Here is a 17,377-nt window from a genome sequence, read left to right as displayed (position 1 = left end):
AAACAAAGAAAAATAAATAAGTTTTAGAAACTGACCTGTTTTTCATTTTCATCCTCCAGTCTCAGCCTGTCCTCAATGCAGTTCCTGGCCTGAAGGAATGCCTTCCTCTGAGCCCTTTCTGTCAAAATCCTCACAAAGACCCCATACAAATTTACACTGACAAAAAGGATTGCATTGGCCACAAGCTGTAAGAAAGAAACAAAAGTAAATGAATATTTTAAAATACAGATTTTTATTTAACATTTCTGCTCAGCAAGGATATATTAAAAAAACCCGTTGAAAACTATGGCTTGCTAGCCACATCACTGATACCCCTTCCTGCACTGAAACAATTACAGCAGTTATCACAAATCTGGACAAGCAATATTGCATAATACAGAATTTTGCATCTGCTGGAGTTAATTTCTTTTAGCTTATCATCTTCATTCATCACCATTTCTTTCATCAGCCCATTGGCAGATCTGTCCATCTAATAAGGAGAGCAATATCATCAGTATTTGTTCAAATATACCCTGAAAACTGAAATAGTTTTTCTATGCCTTTGTAAAGAAAAGATATTATTGTTCCTTTTTTAATAGTGGAGAAGATACGGATTGACAAATTTGTGACTGCAAAAAATGTGTGCCTAAGTACCCCAAGCTTTCATATTGTGTAGTTTGCATTTGGAAAATCTGTTTCTCTTCCCCTATCCACTGTCAGCAACCATATTGTACTATTTGAGAAATCATCCAAAATATCGTTGATGCTATCCTGCAGCAGTTCTCTCAGAAAGTGCTGAGTCCTTTCAGATGTTTGCCCTCAGCCCAACCTGAGGCCCACCACTATGCAGTAATCAGTGACCACGAATTACTTTGGAACTACTTCTATAAACAGTGTTTTTGTGAAGGACACAAAAAGACACAACTGCCTTTCTGGGTTTTTTAAATGTTTTAACAATATGTGATAAAGTTACTTAACTAACATAAATAACTGAACAGTGGTTTGTACACAACTTTCGTATCAAAGGCAATTCTGTCCAAGTTTCTCACCATATCTCTCAAACATGTCTTCAGATTATAATTTCTGCAATGCAATGTCTATTTAGTTAGGAGAAAGTGGTGCCTTTTTACCCACTGTCTTTTCAGTCCCAGCATCCTTATGTACCCTAGAGCCTTCAACAACATCATGATAAGGATTCATGGGACTCACAAATTCCCAAAAATCAGAAATAAGCTGGCATTTAAACCAGCCAAGAGGGACCAAAATAAGAGCAAAGAAAGACATTACAGCAAGTAACACAATTCATGTTAAGTTCCTATGCACCTAAAATAGTTGAAAAAGACCATATAACTGACATTTGTTTCCTTTTTCAAGGTATACATTTCAAGGTAATACACCTCTACTGTTGCATGATCTACCAGCATAAATTGGAGAGGGGACAATTTCTTTTGATTGCACATTATAATAAGTCAAAGTGTACCAACAACATAATCAAATTTTAAGAAAAATAAAACCACTGATATTGTTCTTCCTTAAGAAGACTAGGGTTGAAGGGTTTATGGTAAGCCAATATGGTAAACAAAGATCCAAAATGACATCCCTGATATTTTTGGAGAGACTTTGGGAAATGTTCCACTCTGCAAAAATTAGCAGGAAATTTCTGATGTGCAGAACTAGAGGTAATAAACATCCTACCTATTCACTCAGAATAGTGGGAAGAATTGAAAGACTCATTCTGGGTCAGTTCTACAGACCTTCATGGATTCACAAGTCCTTTTTTACCTTCAAACCTGGTTGTTATTAGTCAACAGGACATCAACAACAAATTCCCAGCAAATGTTCTCACCAGCACAAAATCCAATGATAACCTGTCACAATAAAAGGAGTTGTGTCTAGTGGTACTTTCCCCCTCAGTTATCAAGAAAGAAACAATTATCTCACAAGAGGTAAAAGCAGTGAGGAATGGTGTTATAGCTTCCTCCCAAGAATGGCAAAATGTAGGTGTCACAGTTTGATGCTGGTGTAATGACAGTGCCCCCATGAAAATAGATTCTCCCTGGTGTCTGCTGTGAGATGTGACCAGGAATAGAGCAAAGCAGGCTCCAATTTAGGAATAAAGAAGAGAAAACTTTATTAACTTACAACTACATGTAAAAAGAAACACACAGAAAGAATGAAAACCTTCCAAAGACATTCCTCCTCCCCCCACCAAATTTCCAATACATCCATCCCTCAGATCACCAACTCTCAGTCCATCACCACCCTTTAGATAATCAATTCTCAGTTCATCAAGGAGTGAGAAGTCCCTCTTGTGCTATAGGCTTCCCCTGGAAACACAGTTGAGACCTCTTGTGTTTCCATGTCACACGTGGCACCACCTGGAGATCATTTGCCATCCTGACATCTTCCTTCCATGCCCAGTGCTCTCACCACTGCGCATGAACCAGAGCTGCTTCTGGGGTTTTCCTTTTAAGGATGCTTTCCCCAGTTCAAAAAAAACACAGTCTCTCATTTTCGGGATGCCTGTCCCCCCCAAAATTCACCCCCTGGGGCCGAGGGGTCTCAAGAACAGAGATCTTCATCCCCGAAGATGGAGGGCACCACCACCCTCCTCACCCGTCATCTCTGTTCATGCACTCCTTCACATAACATCACTGCACTCTCTTGGCTCCGAGTCATTGCCTCCCCCTAAATGCAGTCTTTGTGTCACAGGAAACATGGTTCTGTCCATGGCTGTACAAGAAAAGTCCAGCCAAAGGCCACTCCATCACCTCCTCCCACCTAAGATTCTTCTCCACTTCTCTCGTGGCCCATTTCCTCTTATCTCATCTCTATCTCTCTTCTCATTGAGCTCCAGGAGGATCAGCATTTGTAAGGTTTCCATCATCCAAGGAAAGGGTTAAAAATCTCAGGCTCTGCCTCTCTAGAACTTCCATGGCTGCCCTGCTGGGCACCTTCTCTGCCGCACCCACCCCCCCTTCTCCCTTCTCCTTCTTGGCTGGCCGTGCAATCAAATTTCAAGGTTCTTTCTCTCTCTCTCTCTCTCTCTCTCTCTCTTCTCTCTCTCTTCTCTCTCTCTCTCTCTCTCCCTCCACTCTGGAGGCTGGGGCGGGAGGGCGGGGAATGGCTGCCCATTGGTGCTCCTCTCGGTGCTCCTCCACCCTTCCATCCTGCAGGGGCCTTCACCTCCCTTCTCTGTCCAAGGCCCAGCCTACCTCACCCGGCCGCATGGCTTCCCCTGCCCTGCCCAGCCCACAGCCAGGCAGGGGAGCTCTGACCTCCCTCACGGACTGGATGGAACCCAAGAGAGCTTCCCCCTGGGAGCTCCCTGCTTTTAACCCCCTGTGTTCTCAGAGGTGTATCCATGTCCTCAGTGGCCACACCAGGTGCCAATATTTAAATCTGAGCAGCTATTGGTTTGACTACACCATCCCAAAAACTCACTTTTCAAACCAGGACAGCAGGTTCATCTGCATTCTGATTAATTTTAACCTCACAATCTCATATACCACTTACTTATATGCTACTTCAGATGACAACACAGATAGTAAAACTTTGAAGATGAAATGCAGTACCTGAGCATGTTATTTCATGATACAGGCTGAGCATAGTCTGCAAGTCCCATTCTGCTTCACTTTGCTTGATCACAGAGAATTGTTTGAGGTATATCAATTTTTTATCACAAGTTAACACCTTCTAAAATGAAATAACTGTAGCAATTCCAGTGGAATCCTATTTTTGGAGACATGAATATGACCACACTCACCTTATCCTTGCATTTTATCATGCCCAAGTGTAGTGTATTTTAAAGCTAATTCTTCAAGTGCAATGGTATAAAAATAGAAAGGATTTTTAAAGGTTGTATTCAAAGGCAGTGAAGAGAGCCTGCAGAATGAACAGAGCTGACAGGTACAGACAGTGCAACTACTTGACCCTGTCCATATACAAAACAGCTGGTAATAACACAGGGTGAAAAGTTATCTTTTTGTGCTGATATCAGAGTGGCTCAACACATAAATAAAGTGTCTCTACAGACAATAAAAAAAAGCCAGTTCAGTTTTTGGATTTCAACTGGAAGCAGTAAAAGACCATACATTCTAACAATCTGCCAACTGTTCTGGGACTATCATTATGATTTCACTCAAGCCACAGTGATCACCTGGTCTAGGGGTAACCAGTAGGTGTGGGTTCCTGCTACTTTCAGGCTCAGCAGGGTAAGTAATTTTCTGACATGCTTTGAACAGTTTAAGATAAAACAGAGGCTTAGCTGTCAGCTCTGGCCTGCAGGGAATCAGGAAAGTGATAAAGCAAGTAAAAGATTCATAGATTTCAAAATGTGAGAAAATAAAGTAGGGCAGATTGTCTCCTGAGTCCTGAGGTAAGAGTTCCTTTCCTCCACAACCTGTTTCTACTTAATTAGTATTTTTCCCCCAGTCGCAATGAAATACTAGTCTTTTTCTCTAGGTTTCTCAAATGTGTGCCATTTTCCAGTCTATTCATTTTAATATGTATCTTTTTAACCACACACATATATACATATATATTATTTATATAAAAATAGGTATATATTTTAAAAAATTAAAAATATATATACAATACATTATGTCCCATAATTCCAGGAAAGATTGTGAGACTTGCTTTTAAAACTAAGGAACATTGAAAAGGTACTAAAGCATTCAGAACTGCTGAAATATTAAGGATTTTCATTTTAGGTCATTCTATATTATTTCCTATATTACTGCTTAGTGCTCTTCAGGTTTCACCATCACTTTCTATTTAGAGAACTACCAAAAAACTATTTTAATGGATGAAACACAAAATGGTTCAAAGATAATTTTATGCTGCAAACTTTAAAACAATGTTATTCTTTCAATCCATAACGAGATTACAGGTCAGCCAGAAAACGAAAAGGTTATCATGGTCATGAAAGCGTGTTTCCAAAATTATTTTTAGTCACTGTCAGTGAATCTGGCATCTGCATTCTGCTTATTGCAGCATTTCAGTTCGAACATTCTGAGCTTTAAGATTCTGTGGTCCTTAGTCGGTTACACTCCCTGCCAGCGGATGAATTCTGGCATCGTTACTTGTGTGAGGGTAGTCTGCAAAGGCAGACTTCCAATATAGTTAATCTTTATGGGCTGCCTAGAGGCTGGAACCTCCACCAGCTGTTACAACCAAATGTCTGGCTCTCTCTTGTTTATTTCTCCATTGCATTTTTTGGGTCTCAACTTACTTTTGGAAGGGAACTTGAGCAGTGCAATACAGCAACACCCATCAAGGAGTGAGCAAATAATTCTAGCAGTAGATATATGTAACATGCTTATGCATACACAGAGGTTGAGGAGTTTAATTAAAGCTCTCCTTTTTATTCCCCAGATTCATCTCCCTCTTCTTGAGTCTCCCACAGGATTAGTCGAGAGACTCTTTGAAGAGTCTTTTGAAACATTTTTCCCTGTTCTAGATAGGATTTATTCTCTCCTTTTTCTTTCAAAGCAAGAATGCTCATGTGTGCTTTCATGGGCACACTTGCTCTTTCTCAATTAAATGGTGAAAAATTCTTCTACATATTATTATTTTTATTTTGAGAGGACTCTGTTTACTCAGCAGACATTCTGTTCTCAAGTTAAGAGTTGCATGGTAGATGGTTCAAAATTAAAGCTGGCTTTCACTGTGCAGTAGCTTTCTGTTTTACCACAAAATTATCTCAGAAAAATGTGGCTGTTTCAAAAAAATGTAAGTGACTTCTGGATCACAGAAAACCTTTTTACAAAGTGGTGTTCATATGGATGGTTATTGAACTGCTCAAATAGTCTCAGGCTAAATAATAAGAAAAGAAAACTTGAAGAGACTCCCTCAGAATTTCACTGTGCTTTCTAAAAGGGGGAGTTGTGGTGTAAGTAGGACTTCAATAGTTACCACTCCCAGAGTTATAATTTAGTAGCTAATATCAATATTTCATTTATTCTCAGAAGCATGAGTTCTCATGACAACTCATGAAGTAGAGTGGAACATGTAGGAGATATGGCCAGCATTTCCATATGAAAATCGAAATTTGCTGGAAAAGGAAACATCAATGCAATTTCTGTGTATCTTAATCCTTAGATACTTGATGGGAGGTATGGTATGTCTGAACTCTACTTCCAGTTTTCTCCAGTAACTGAATTTTACTGCAAGTGATTTCTGTGCCACTATTGTTGCTCCTGTTAGGATAAGGTACTATTTACTCATTCTGTCAAAATACTTTGAGATGTGGCAATGCAATGCATTACTTTAAAATTTGAATGTCTCTTGTGAGGAATGTCTCTAAAGAAGGAGTTGTGAATAGCTTACAAAAATGAATTTGTTCTTCTATCACTAAAACCCTTGAAAATCAAGGCAAGACTGCTCTTTATGAAAATTGTTGGTATCATGAACAAGAGTGTAAACAAAAATAGTTTCTCCTGTTATGGGAAATACTAGCATTAGAGCAGTGCTTTATTTACAGTGCTAGACTGTGCAGAGAAGAATGCACAAACAGCTCTTGATTCTGACATGGTGTTGTTAAGTTTAGAAATTAATTTAGTCAATTCACTTTGAAATGTTTTGAGCATGCTTAATTACTAAATCTGCTCCCTCTGATCACTGAAGCAGTGTAAGAGAGGAAAGAGAACTTCTCCCTAGCTCCTGAGAGTTTCCAAAAAAGAACACCCTCCTACCAGAGGAGGCAGCTGGACAATTTTTCTCCAAATAAATGTATTCTCATTTTGAATAAACATCCCTCTATTATTTTGGTAAAGTTTAGGTTCCAGCTGGCTTATGTCATATGCTAAGGAAATGCTGTTTTGCTGTGCTATTCACATGATTTCTGCATTCATTTGTAACCTCCTGAATCTACAGCATACTCTAAAAGGAGATTAGTGAACAGTAATTTCAGTGACAATGAGGGCAGGAGTTGCTGTTAAGGAAAAGACAGTATCACTGGGATGTCTATACCATACAAATAAAGAGAAATTATTAGGATATCAAGGATGCTAAGTACACTAACCACAGCCAGTTTTTCTGAAGTATGCACACACCATGTGCAATTACAGAAATCCACTTTGTGTCTCCCCCTTTGTTTGCATACCTGTTTGACCTAAGTAAAACACACAATTTAAAACAATTTTTTAAAGTACATGCCATACAGCTTTGTAAAAATGTTCCCTCTACAAAAGCAGAGTTACTGAGAGCCATCAAATACACCAGTCTTAAAAATTTCACTTGTTCCATCATTCTCCAAAGGATATGCTCTTTTAGCTTGGAAGCATGCTCTGGGAGAAAAGTTAGTGAACCTCCCTCCCATGTTATAGACTGTTGGCTGTTTGTCCTGCCCAAAGCATTTACCTCTGAGATTAGGTAGCCAAGACTTATGATGATGGAATAGCAGAAGTAGAGCTGATTGAATCATAAATTTTGAATCCTAAACCTCGTGCAACACTGAAACTTAAAATAATTTTGATAAATGTAACTATGATTATGCAAGATACCAAATATTTATTGTGATGAAGTTGCAAAATGGCAGCTTTCTCCTAATCAATACCCTCACTCAAGTATATGATGTGAATCTATAACATTAATTTTGGCCTCTTTTTTGAGATTCTTAAATTCTGTGCCTTTCTTAGGGAATTTCTGAAAGGAACTCACAATTCCATCATTTTTACCTTTCCCAAGATTAATAAATTAAATCTTTGTTTTGATGTATCAAGACTTCTGGGTTTGGGTTGAGGTTTTTTTTGTTGTTTGTTTTTTGTTGGTTTGGGAGTTTTTTTTGGTTTTTATTTGGTTAGGTTTTTTTGTTTATTTTTGGGGTTTTTTTGTGGTTTGTTGTTTTTTGGGGGGGTTGTTTCGTTTTGTTATTTTCTTGTTAGAAAGACAGAAAGCAGCACTTATGCACAAGAACTTTTGTTCTTTTCTGCTTTTTTAATGAAGAAAGAAATGTGATTTTTAGGGAATTTGAAAAATACTATACAAAAGACTTACAGGTAACCTATAATAGAGAACTGATATATGAAATTTTAGATAAAAGAAATAAAGAACTGGATGGAAAATACAGGCTGAAATACCTTTAAGTATAACTTCTAAATTAATTCAAACTTTTCCAAATAATGAATGATTTCATAAAAGCTGTACTTCTGGGAAAAAAAAAAAAGACCAAAGCACACAGCAATATTCTTTTACAAATGGCTGGCAAAATTGCCACAGTACTGTTTGAAACTTCCCAATGGTAAGCACTGGGCTGTTGTACTTCAGATATATAAAAAAAAATTAAAATGGTATTATTTGTCTCCACCTGATCCCTGTTTTTTGTATAACGTGTACCTACTGATACACGTGTGTGTTACTGACATCATGTGAACAATATTAGTTATTTCTCTTGGTGTCATATTTGTATGCACAAGCCCAACTGATGTTAGTATGAACAATCTTCCCATATATCAAACTAGAGCTTCAGATAGATAACAGGAGGTTACTTCTAGATAACAAAAACTCTCTCCAAAGCCCACAGAAGTGGCGCCATTCAAAAGAGAAAACCTGAAGAAAATTACCTGTGAGGGGAAAAAAAAATTTCCTAGTCATCCATATTACTTTCTGCATGTGCAGGAGGAACTGGCTTTCCACAATTTTTCATGATATGAGAGGCTATGAATGCCTCTCAGAGAAGATATGAAAGATGTGATACCTCAGCTATAGCTTTCTCTTGCTCTTATTGTGTACTGCACTCCAGAGTGTAACAGGTTCCCAGAACAACACATACCTTAAACACAATAATATGGTCTCAGTCACTTCCATCTGTGGAAATATGACACAACAAGCTACCCAGAAAAAGACAAAATATTCTTGCTAATGCCTTATGTGTCACATCCCATGTATTTCCTAGTCCTGAGAAGATACAGGCAAATGTTACTGATATGGTTTAGGAATGGTATTCTTCAATTTAGTGTTCTCACCGAAACACTCCAAACCATGCAAAAATACTCCAAGCCATGTGCAAACTCTCTCACTCCCTCCTTCCCCTCCCTGTCCTCCTGTAGCAGCTGGAGAGGAGAACTGGAGAGACAAAAAGCAAAGATCATTGGTGGAGATAAGAACAATTAACCAGAAACAGCAATGAAATAAGCATGGTAACAGCAGCAATATCACTGACAGAGTGCAGAGGAGAGGTAAATGATTCAGACACAATTGTTCACCACCAGCAATACCCTGAGCATGGGAATACTCCTGCCCCAGCAATGATGGGAGGTGGTATAGGATAACCTCCTTTGGCTACTGCCGCAAGCCATGCCTCTTGTGGCTACTGCAAATGTTAACCCTTTCCTAGCTGGAACCAGGGCAGTTACTTATATTCCTTTCCTGGTTTAGCTGTTGCATTCTTTTGCAGTGTTTTTTTAAGCCATCATAGAACAAATAAGCCCTCAGTTCTTCAGTATACTGGAAGTGTACTAGTATACACTTCTGTACCCTGGGAAGTCTGCTATGGGTTTGGGGTTTTTGGACATTGCAATTGCTTGCAAGCATGATGAATAGCTGCTATCTATCACAAAATATTTGGAATATGTTGCCCAAGTCATTTCAAATAATTTTTATAGAAATTGTGGCCAATATCTTTATTTATTTATGCATGCTATTAACTTCACAGAGTCCACGTCACCAGCCTCTGAAGTTATTCTATATCAACCCAAATTCTCAGCTTTCTCTCCTTTTCTTATTAGTTAGTATAATGCTTATGTTTTGCTATTAGAGCATAGTGCAGAAATCTGTTGTCCAAAATTTATTTGCATTTGCTGTATGGAATACATGGTTCCTTTCCCCCACAAGAATCAACATATCTTTTTTTTTTAAGCTGCAGTAATTAAATACATCAAGATTGTGGGGGATATACAATCCAAGCTAGTTTGAAACCTTTAGTGGTAGCATAGTTGCTAGTTGACTGGACCTTCAGATCATAAGTGAAGTTTTTTTCGTTTGAGTCCTGTGCATGGTTGAGAAACAGCAGGTTGTGGCCTCAGTGTGGTGCCTGGCTGCTGCAGACAGGAAGCATTTCTTCTCTAGAGTACAGCTCTTAGACTAGAGATGCAGAATGAGGCCATGGTTTCAGTTCAGCAAGGGCAGACACATTTTCAGATTGTGCCTATAACAACCCAAAGAGGATGACTGCCCAGTCTGAGTGGGACAACCTCTTCCTGGGCTCCGTGCCATGCACCCTTCACAACCCATTGTGTGCCACACCTGGAGTGAACTCAGTTGCCTCATGCTGCTGTGGCATGATCTAGTTACACACATAAAATATACTCCACAATGTCCCCCTTGCAGGGCCTGGCTTTCTAAAGAGTGACAGTTATGTCTTGAGCCCCTGTATGTTCTGACAGCTGGAACACACTTCCAGCTTTTTACTTAGGCCCTCTCAGTCAGCAGCTTTAGTTTAGTTTTCAAAGCATTTTCTGTGAAATCTCAAAAGTGCTATATGAAGTTTTGCCAGTAAACCTTGCTGGGGCAGAGGGCTATTTTGCCAGCCAATGACAGAGCTGGTGACAAAACATGGGTTTTCTGAGGCTGAGCTCTGTTATCTAGTGTTTAAGCTTGGACTTGTCAAGCTTTGGAACTGTGCTGCTGGGAATGAAATACTATCCCCAGGATTACTCTATGTGCTGCAGAGCCACTGAACCATCTACCTGGTACTGAAATGGTGCTCTGTGCTGTACACAGTCTATTTCCAAAGATGACTTGAGTTTTGCAACTGGAAAGTTGGGTGCATAAAACCTGGGAAATGCAACATCAATCCCTAAAACCTATAAGTGCCTTTTTTTGAATTTAGCTTCATGGTACTTTTTCAAGGTCTGGGAAACAGCCATGGATACAATCAGGTTCCTAAGTCAGTGTGTGTCAGTTAGGTATAATCAGAGATATATCGCAGATGAGAAAATAAACACAGATTCAACTCAAGAAGCTGTCCAAATATTACACTGTAATGAAGTCATCATCAAGAAATCATGCTGAAATGCATTACTTAAGATCCTACATAATAAATTCAAGTAAGTTTTGGTGACCCAAGCAGTGTCAGGTACACAGTTCCATATCAAGTATGGAACTTCACATTTATTTCATGCCACTAAAAAAGTTTGCTCCCAAAATGTCCAGAAGTATACAGAAGTCTTCTAACAAATTACCTCGAATTTAAATTGAATGACTAAACTATGAAGACTTGGTTCTCCCTCACTGGTGAAACACTTGGTCCTTTAGAGGATGAATTAAGCCAGATGGAGATAAAGAGAGGAAAAAGGGCATGTCCTGTTGCCCTGGCTGTCTGTGCACTGTTAAAATGAAAACATGACTGCATCAGTACTAAACTGATCTCTGTCAGTTTCCCCTTCCACCAAAAAGATTGCCTGCTAGACCTGACAACTGTCCTCTTGTATCACTTTTTTTTGGTCTCCATGCAGATATTTGATGCAGTTGGTGAATGATGTCACTTCTGGTCAATTGTCCTGAAAAGACGAAAGTGCTTGCCTTGAGGAAATCATGTTCTATAACACAGAGCCCAGTTACTTTTCTCCCCATTTTGCTTTACAACTTGCAAGACCTGTCTTTACAGATGATACAATTTTCACTCTGTAGGGTCATTTAACCTACAGTGTCTTCTGTCAGTGTTGGCATTTGAGAGCTTTAATACTGTCAGAGTTAAAGGAGCAACTTAAGAAGAGATGGAGAATTTTAGCCATTTTATTATTCAATTTAGAAAATTATTTTTGCAATGAAAGCCAGCTATACCATATGTCACTAAGAAACTGATTAAAAAGGGATTGATAGCAGATTTAACAAAACAAATTCTGGTCACATTTGCATTTGATGGACAGACTGATTAGGACTGCAAGAGAATATTCCTCTGTTTAATTATTGTAATTAACAATTTAATCAATCAGTCAATTTTTTTCAAGAGAAGCCAAATAAATTCTAAAGATATAGGATCAAAGGACCAAATCCTACTGATTTTCAGTTACTGTTCCTAAAAATCAAGTTAATTGCTGGAACCTCTGTATGGTAATGATTAAAAATAGTCTGTGTGTGCTATAAAATTGAGGCATGATTCCATAGTTGGGAGTTCAGGTAGTATTCCAAACTGATTCATACAAACCTCATTGCTGGATCAGGACCTTAGAAATAACAGTCTTCCAATTTTCTGAGCAACAGAATGTTTTGAAAGACATATGATAAGGGCACAAGACTAATAAATTCTTGCATTACATGATTGTCTTGTTGTGTGTACATGTTCTTGTTCTGTATTAATATAACATCATTTAAATGCAAAAAAAAAGATTCTGGGAAAAAGAATATTGTGAATGCCAGTCATCTAAAAAGACGGAGTTAAACTGTGGAAATAAATTAAAGTATTAACTCAAAAACTTGAAGGTGTAACAGGATATAAATTAAGGGGCTTTTTAGTAGAAAAGAGGATGAAATGGCAGAAAATGCAAAATTAAAAAAGGAAAAAGTAAAACAATGAAATGGAACTGAAACATGCCTATTCTGAATAGAAGAGTAGAAGAGTAATAAGAGGGCTAAAATGACAGATATGCCAAATTAGCACAGTCTCAAAAGATTGTGCTTTTTTTTTTTCTTTTTCTTTTGTTTGATGTGGGTTATTTTCCTATTTAATGTTTTTTTTTTGTTGATGTCATATTTTGGTCTGCCTCGTAAGAGAGGGGTTTGGGCTATCCTTTGTTTAAATGAAAGAAACACGTAATGATCACAGAATGCTATTCTTTGAATTCTGAACAAGATGCCTTTCTGGTTTGTCTGGTTTGGTTTTCTTGGGCTTCTATAGCTATAAAAATACTCAAAAACTCACCCCAACTTTAATTTAATTTCTTCCTGCTTAAAAACTCTCTGGTGGGTCCCTTTTCTGCTTTGAATGTCTTTTCAGTTCTGGTTAGCTTCAGGTTGTCCATCAAATTAAGATTGTATGATCTTAAGAGAAATGATGCTATTTCCATGTACATATTATAAAAGATTGCAAATACCATAATTTTATGTCCTGGAAAAGACAAAAGTGACATTTAACTGAGTTCTTGAGTATTATGAATATTTCTTTTTCTGCTCCAAAACAAATGAGAAAGGAGAGATGATAGGTTAAGCCCCAAAGTAAACTCTTCACTGATAACAAAATAGTAAAAGTCAATTGTAACTACTGTAATATGTCATAATATGTCATAATATATCTTCCTTAACTGTACACAGATCCCCTCTTGCTGATTGCTCTCTTTATTGCACAAATAAAGAAATAATAAGTTTAGAATAGGACATGTACTCTACAGTGTTGCTGTACTTTTGCCTTCTTTTGGTACTGGGTCTGCTTGTTGTCTGACCACAAAGCTGCAGAATAAATCCAGGACTGTGTTTGGCTACGTTTACAACAGCGAGCAAAATGCTTAACAGGTGTGCAGTTGGAAAGAGGAGCTGCTCAGGATGTCTGCAATAGGTGCATTTTGGAAGAGGTTACTTTGGACCAGCTCTACTTTCCCCAGTTTCCACTGCAGTCTCTGCTCTTAAAGACACAAGATGTATTACCAGAATACAGACAAGAGATTTGGCTTTTTCTTCACCTCCACCTCCTTCCAATACAGCAAAAAGTAGATATCACTTTTTTAAAAGATCCACTGCCCTACAAGTCTCAAAGGACTTGTATCATAAAGACTGCACAGGTAGAGAAGAAGATGACACATCACAAAGCTATGTGCTGAATCATGCTAATGTAATTGTGTTTAAGAAGAGTTCATAATAAAAGCAAATATAGTACTGTTGACTATACTATGTGTGTATGAGAAACCTACAATGTACAGAAGAGCCTGAGAGATGTTAATTACTCCATGACAAAGCCTTGATGCCTAAAGGAAGATTAAGATACTTCTTACCTAGTCATTCAAAAACTTGTCAACCATTTTAATATTTTCTAATGTCTGCTGATAACAGTAGACTCTTGAAATAAGTAGTTCCTAAATCATTACATGATGACACCAGAAACAATCTTGGAAATTACAAGTGTGCAATAGGGGATTTAGAAAAGGTATGTGATACTGAAGTAAAGCTTTATTATAATTATGCAGAAATTTAGAATATTTTAGACCAGAAATGTAAATAAGCAAATATAATTTCACAGTAAATAAGAGACTCTCCATTTTTTCTTTTTTCTTTTCCTTTCTGTACTTAAGAATAAAAATATATGTGAATCATACATTCATGCAGCAACTGCATATTATTTACATTATTTTTTATGACACTGAAAAGAATTTTGCATATTAGATTATTCTAATGAAGACTCTGCTTTACTGTTATCGTTAATAGACTGTTTTCATGTATATTTTGAAGTGTAATTAAAAATAATTTTAAAAATGTTTTATGTCAAAACCTTCAAAAATGTTCCTGTGTGATTGTCCCAATGGTCTGACAAAGTATCCACTTAAACAGTCCGTGAACCCTTCTGTGAGAGATCCTAATTTACACAGATTCATTAGTGATAGTTCTCCTGCCTTCAGAACCAAAAACCAGTGATCTGATTCTAATTTCCCCAATAAAATCACCTGAAATTCTTCCTGAAAGAGCATCAAACATTGAATCATGTACCTGAAAGTTGAGGAGATAGTGTAAGTTCAGTGAAGACCCTTAAAAACTGGAGGTGTTGAGTTAGTGACTTTGAAACAGAATGAGGTTTTGCAAACAGGATAAACATCAAAGAAATAAAAGATGAGTGGAGACAAAACAAAAGAACCTGGGAATTTTGACAAGGTGGAAGACCACATAGCTCAAGAGTACACATCCTAAACAGATGAAGTAACAGATTACTTCAAGTAAGAACAGCTGCAGGGAGAAACAATGAAGCAAATTAAACAATAAAACCAATAGCCTGAACCAGTTAAAGTTCCATCAAAACCCTGTAGAAAGTAGGTAGTCAGACCAAATGGGTACATGCTTGTATGCCAGTACAGAATGGGGAACTGGGATGAATTAAAACCAACTAAGAAAGATCATATTAGAAGGCAGAAGTGGCTATTATTATTGGGTTTATGTATGAAAAAGTGACAGAAAACTTTGAAGAACAACCAAATCTGTAGGAAAAGCACAGTGAGGGAAAAGGCAATACAATGCTTAAAGGAAAGTTGTGTCTGTGAACATGAAGTATGTCTCTGTAGCATTTTTATTTAAAAATTATCTGAACTAACAGTAGCGCAAATCACAGGGTCACTACTTCTGTTCACTTTTAGGCATTTCCAGCAACTTCTAGCTCCATCTAGAAGTTGGAGTATCTTTCATTAAGTCTAAGTGCCAGCTAAAACATTAGTCAGAGATGACATCCATGCTGTTCACACAAAGTTCTGTCAATTTTAGAGATATAACCCTACGGTTTACATTACATAAATAACAATTGCCCCAGTGCAATTCCTTTTAATAAAACCCCAAATGCACAGTCTATAATCAACTAAATATTCTATAATAAACTAAATTTTGACAGTAGTCACTTCACATGATCTGGTTCACTTTTGTATCTACATGAAAGCCAGAATGATAGCAGACTTTCTGCTTTAATAGATTAGGTTTCCACATTGTGTTCTAAAGATTTAGTTATTATAGCTATATTATTATTGCCAGGCTAACTACATGTCTCTAACATTTTGAAAGTTATTTTAAATTCTGGCTTCTTTTATGTTGCATTCGCTATGTTGTCTTGCTTTGGCATGTTGAAAAAACCCCCCAAACACTTTATAGTAAAAGAGACAAATTTTTGTACTGAGCAACTAATGGGTCTATTTTGATATAATTAACTAAGCACAAGAACCAAGATTAAAGTTTTAAAGAGAACTCTAAATAACTTTATTAATGTTAATATGTCTGTAATTGTGTTCAGATTACATAAATTATGTAGAATTCTACCCTTAAAGACCTGTGCTAATAGGGATATTGAGTGAGATATATTTCCATGGTAAGGCATTGTGTAATGAATTCAGTGTAGAAAATACACCAAGTAATTACATTTTTCCCTGCCTAAATTTCCCCTGTAGGGACAGTGGATTGTAGGAATCTGCCAGCTATTAAGCAGCTACTGCGTTTCACTTCAAGTATCAGCTTTTCAGCAATCCACTAGGCAAAATAACTCCTCTAAATCTGTAGTCTCAATGATATCAAATGGACCGATATATCTAACTCATCACCTGTATAATTGCACAATTAATGCAACCTAGTGGTTGCTGCCTCCAGTAATACATTATACAGTACCAACTTACAACTGCCATCCTTTGAGGTAGGGAACACCACCAGTTCTCTGGGGGTTTTAGTAAGCAGTGAATGCACAATGTAGCATAGCACTTTCAATAATCAAAACAAGACTACTGATAGAAGTAAGACACAAGTGGAACAATAATTTGATTTAGCAAAGCAACATTTTAGCAAAAATGAATCAGTTTATTTAGGGACTTATGACTTTGCACAGTGAAGAGAGCCAGTCACCACTAGCCTTCAAAGGTGTATGTCAAAAGGTTGAACACTGCTTTATGTCTCTTGATATTAGCACAGTGCTACAAAGACAATACCTTCTGAGCTCTGAAAAACTCTATCCACGGAATGCAGTCTCTCTGCCCAAGAGACTTGAAACTCTCTCTTATGGGGGTTTATCCTTCCAGGTGCAGTGCAGTGCTCATATTGTTTCTGGTTTCAGTGTTTGAACAGATTCTTGAAGCTGTGTGCTGCTATGTCATTAGTACTGCTATGAGCACATGAAATGGGGAGTGAGTGGAGGGAGGCACAAAGGCAATGTGAGCCAGCTGAAGCAGAGACTGCCCTGATGCTACTTTCTGCTGACTCTTGTTCCTGTCCTGAGTCAGCAATCACAAGTTTAACTGGCTTGGAGAACTCATCTGACTAAAAACAAATCACTATGTACAAATAATATTATTTTTCAAAGTTGTACCCCTGGAGGGATTACATTCTTTTCAACAGTTAGCAACATGAGAATCACCACTGCATGAAAATATGTTCCAGTTAAACAAAATCAATTAAGCAAGATGCCACAGATATTGCTATTAAATCATAAAATGTTGGCCATGGTTATTTCCACTGGGAGGCTGGTAACAGTGATGAAGATGATGTATTTAAAGATAGACATTAAAGATGATGTATTTAAGTTAGTTGCAGTGGCAAAAGAACCTAGAAAAGGGCTTCAAATATCTGGTTTATTTAACAGTACAGGTACAAAATAGAAGAGTGGAATGAATAGCCTTTGCTAAGCCTCAGCTCTATCAAGAAGGCCCTCTTCAGAAGAATAGTCCAGAGTGTCTTAAATCAATAATAAACCTACATTCTGAACCTGGCAGAGATTTCTTAGACATGTGGTTCC

The 17,377-nt window shown here is 37.6% G+C and overlaps 1 protein-coding gene across 2 annotated transcripts in view; it reads right to left on the bottom strand.

The window, feature by feature from the left end:
• Positions 1-17,377, bottom strand: part of ADCY1 (adenylate cyclase 1) — a 161,784-nt gene that overhangs the window by 115,768 nt on the left and 28,639 nt on the right. For both annotated transcript variants that reach the window (XM_036401820.2, XM_036401822.2), the window contains exon 2: positions 36-185. In XM_036401820.2, coding sequence (XP_036257713.1) covers positions 36-185 — 150 coding nt within the window. The remainder of the gene's footprint in view (positions 1-35; positions 186-17,377) is intronic.

The sequence above is a fragment of the Molothrus ater genome, chromosome 1 (genome assembly GCF_012460135.2).
Source record: "Molothrus ater isolate BHLD 08-10-18 breed brown headed cowbird chromosome 1, BPBGC_Mater_1.1, whole genome shotgun sequence".
Lineage (NCBI taxonomy): Eukaryota > Metazoa > Chordata > Aves > Passeriformes > Icteridae > Molothrus > Molothrus ater.
The sequence above is the reverse complement of the archived record's forward strand: the minus strand, read 5'-3'. Positions and strand labels throughout refer to the sequence as shown.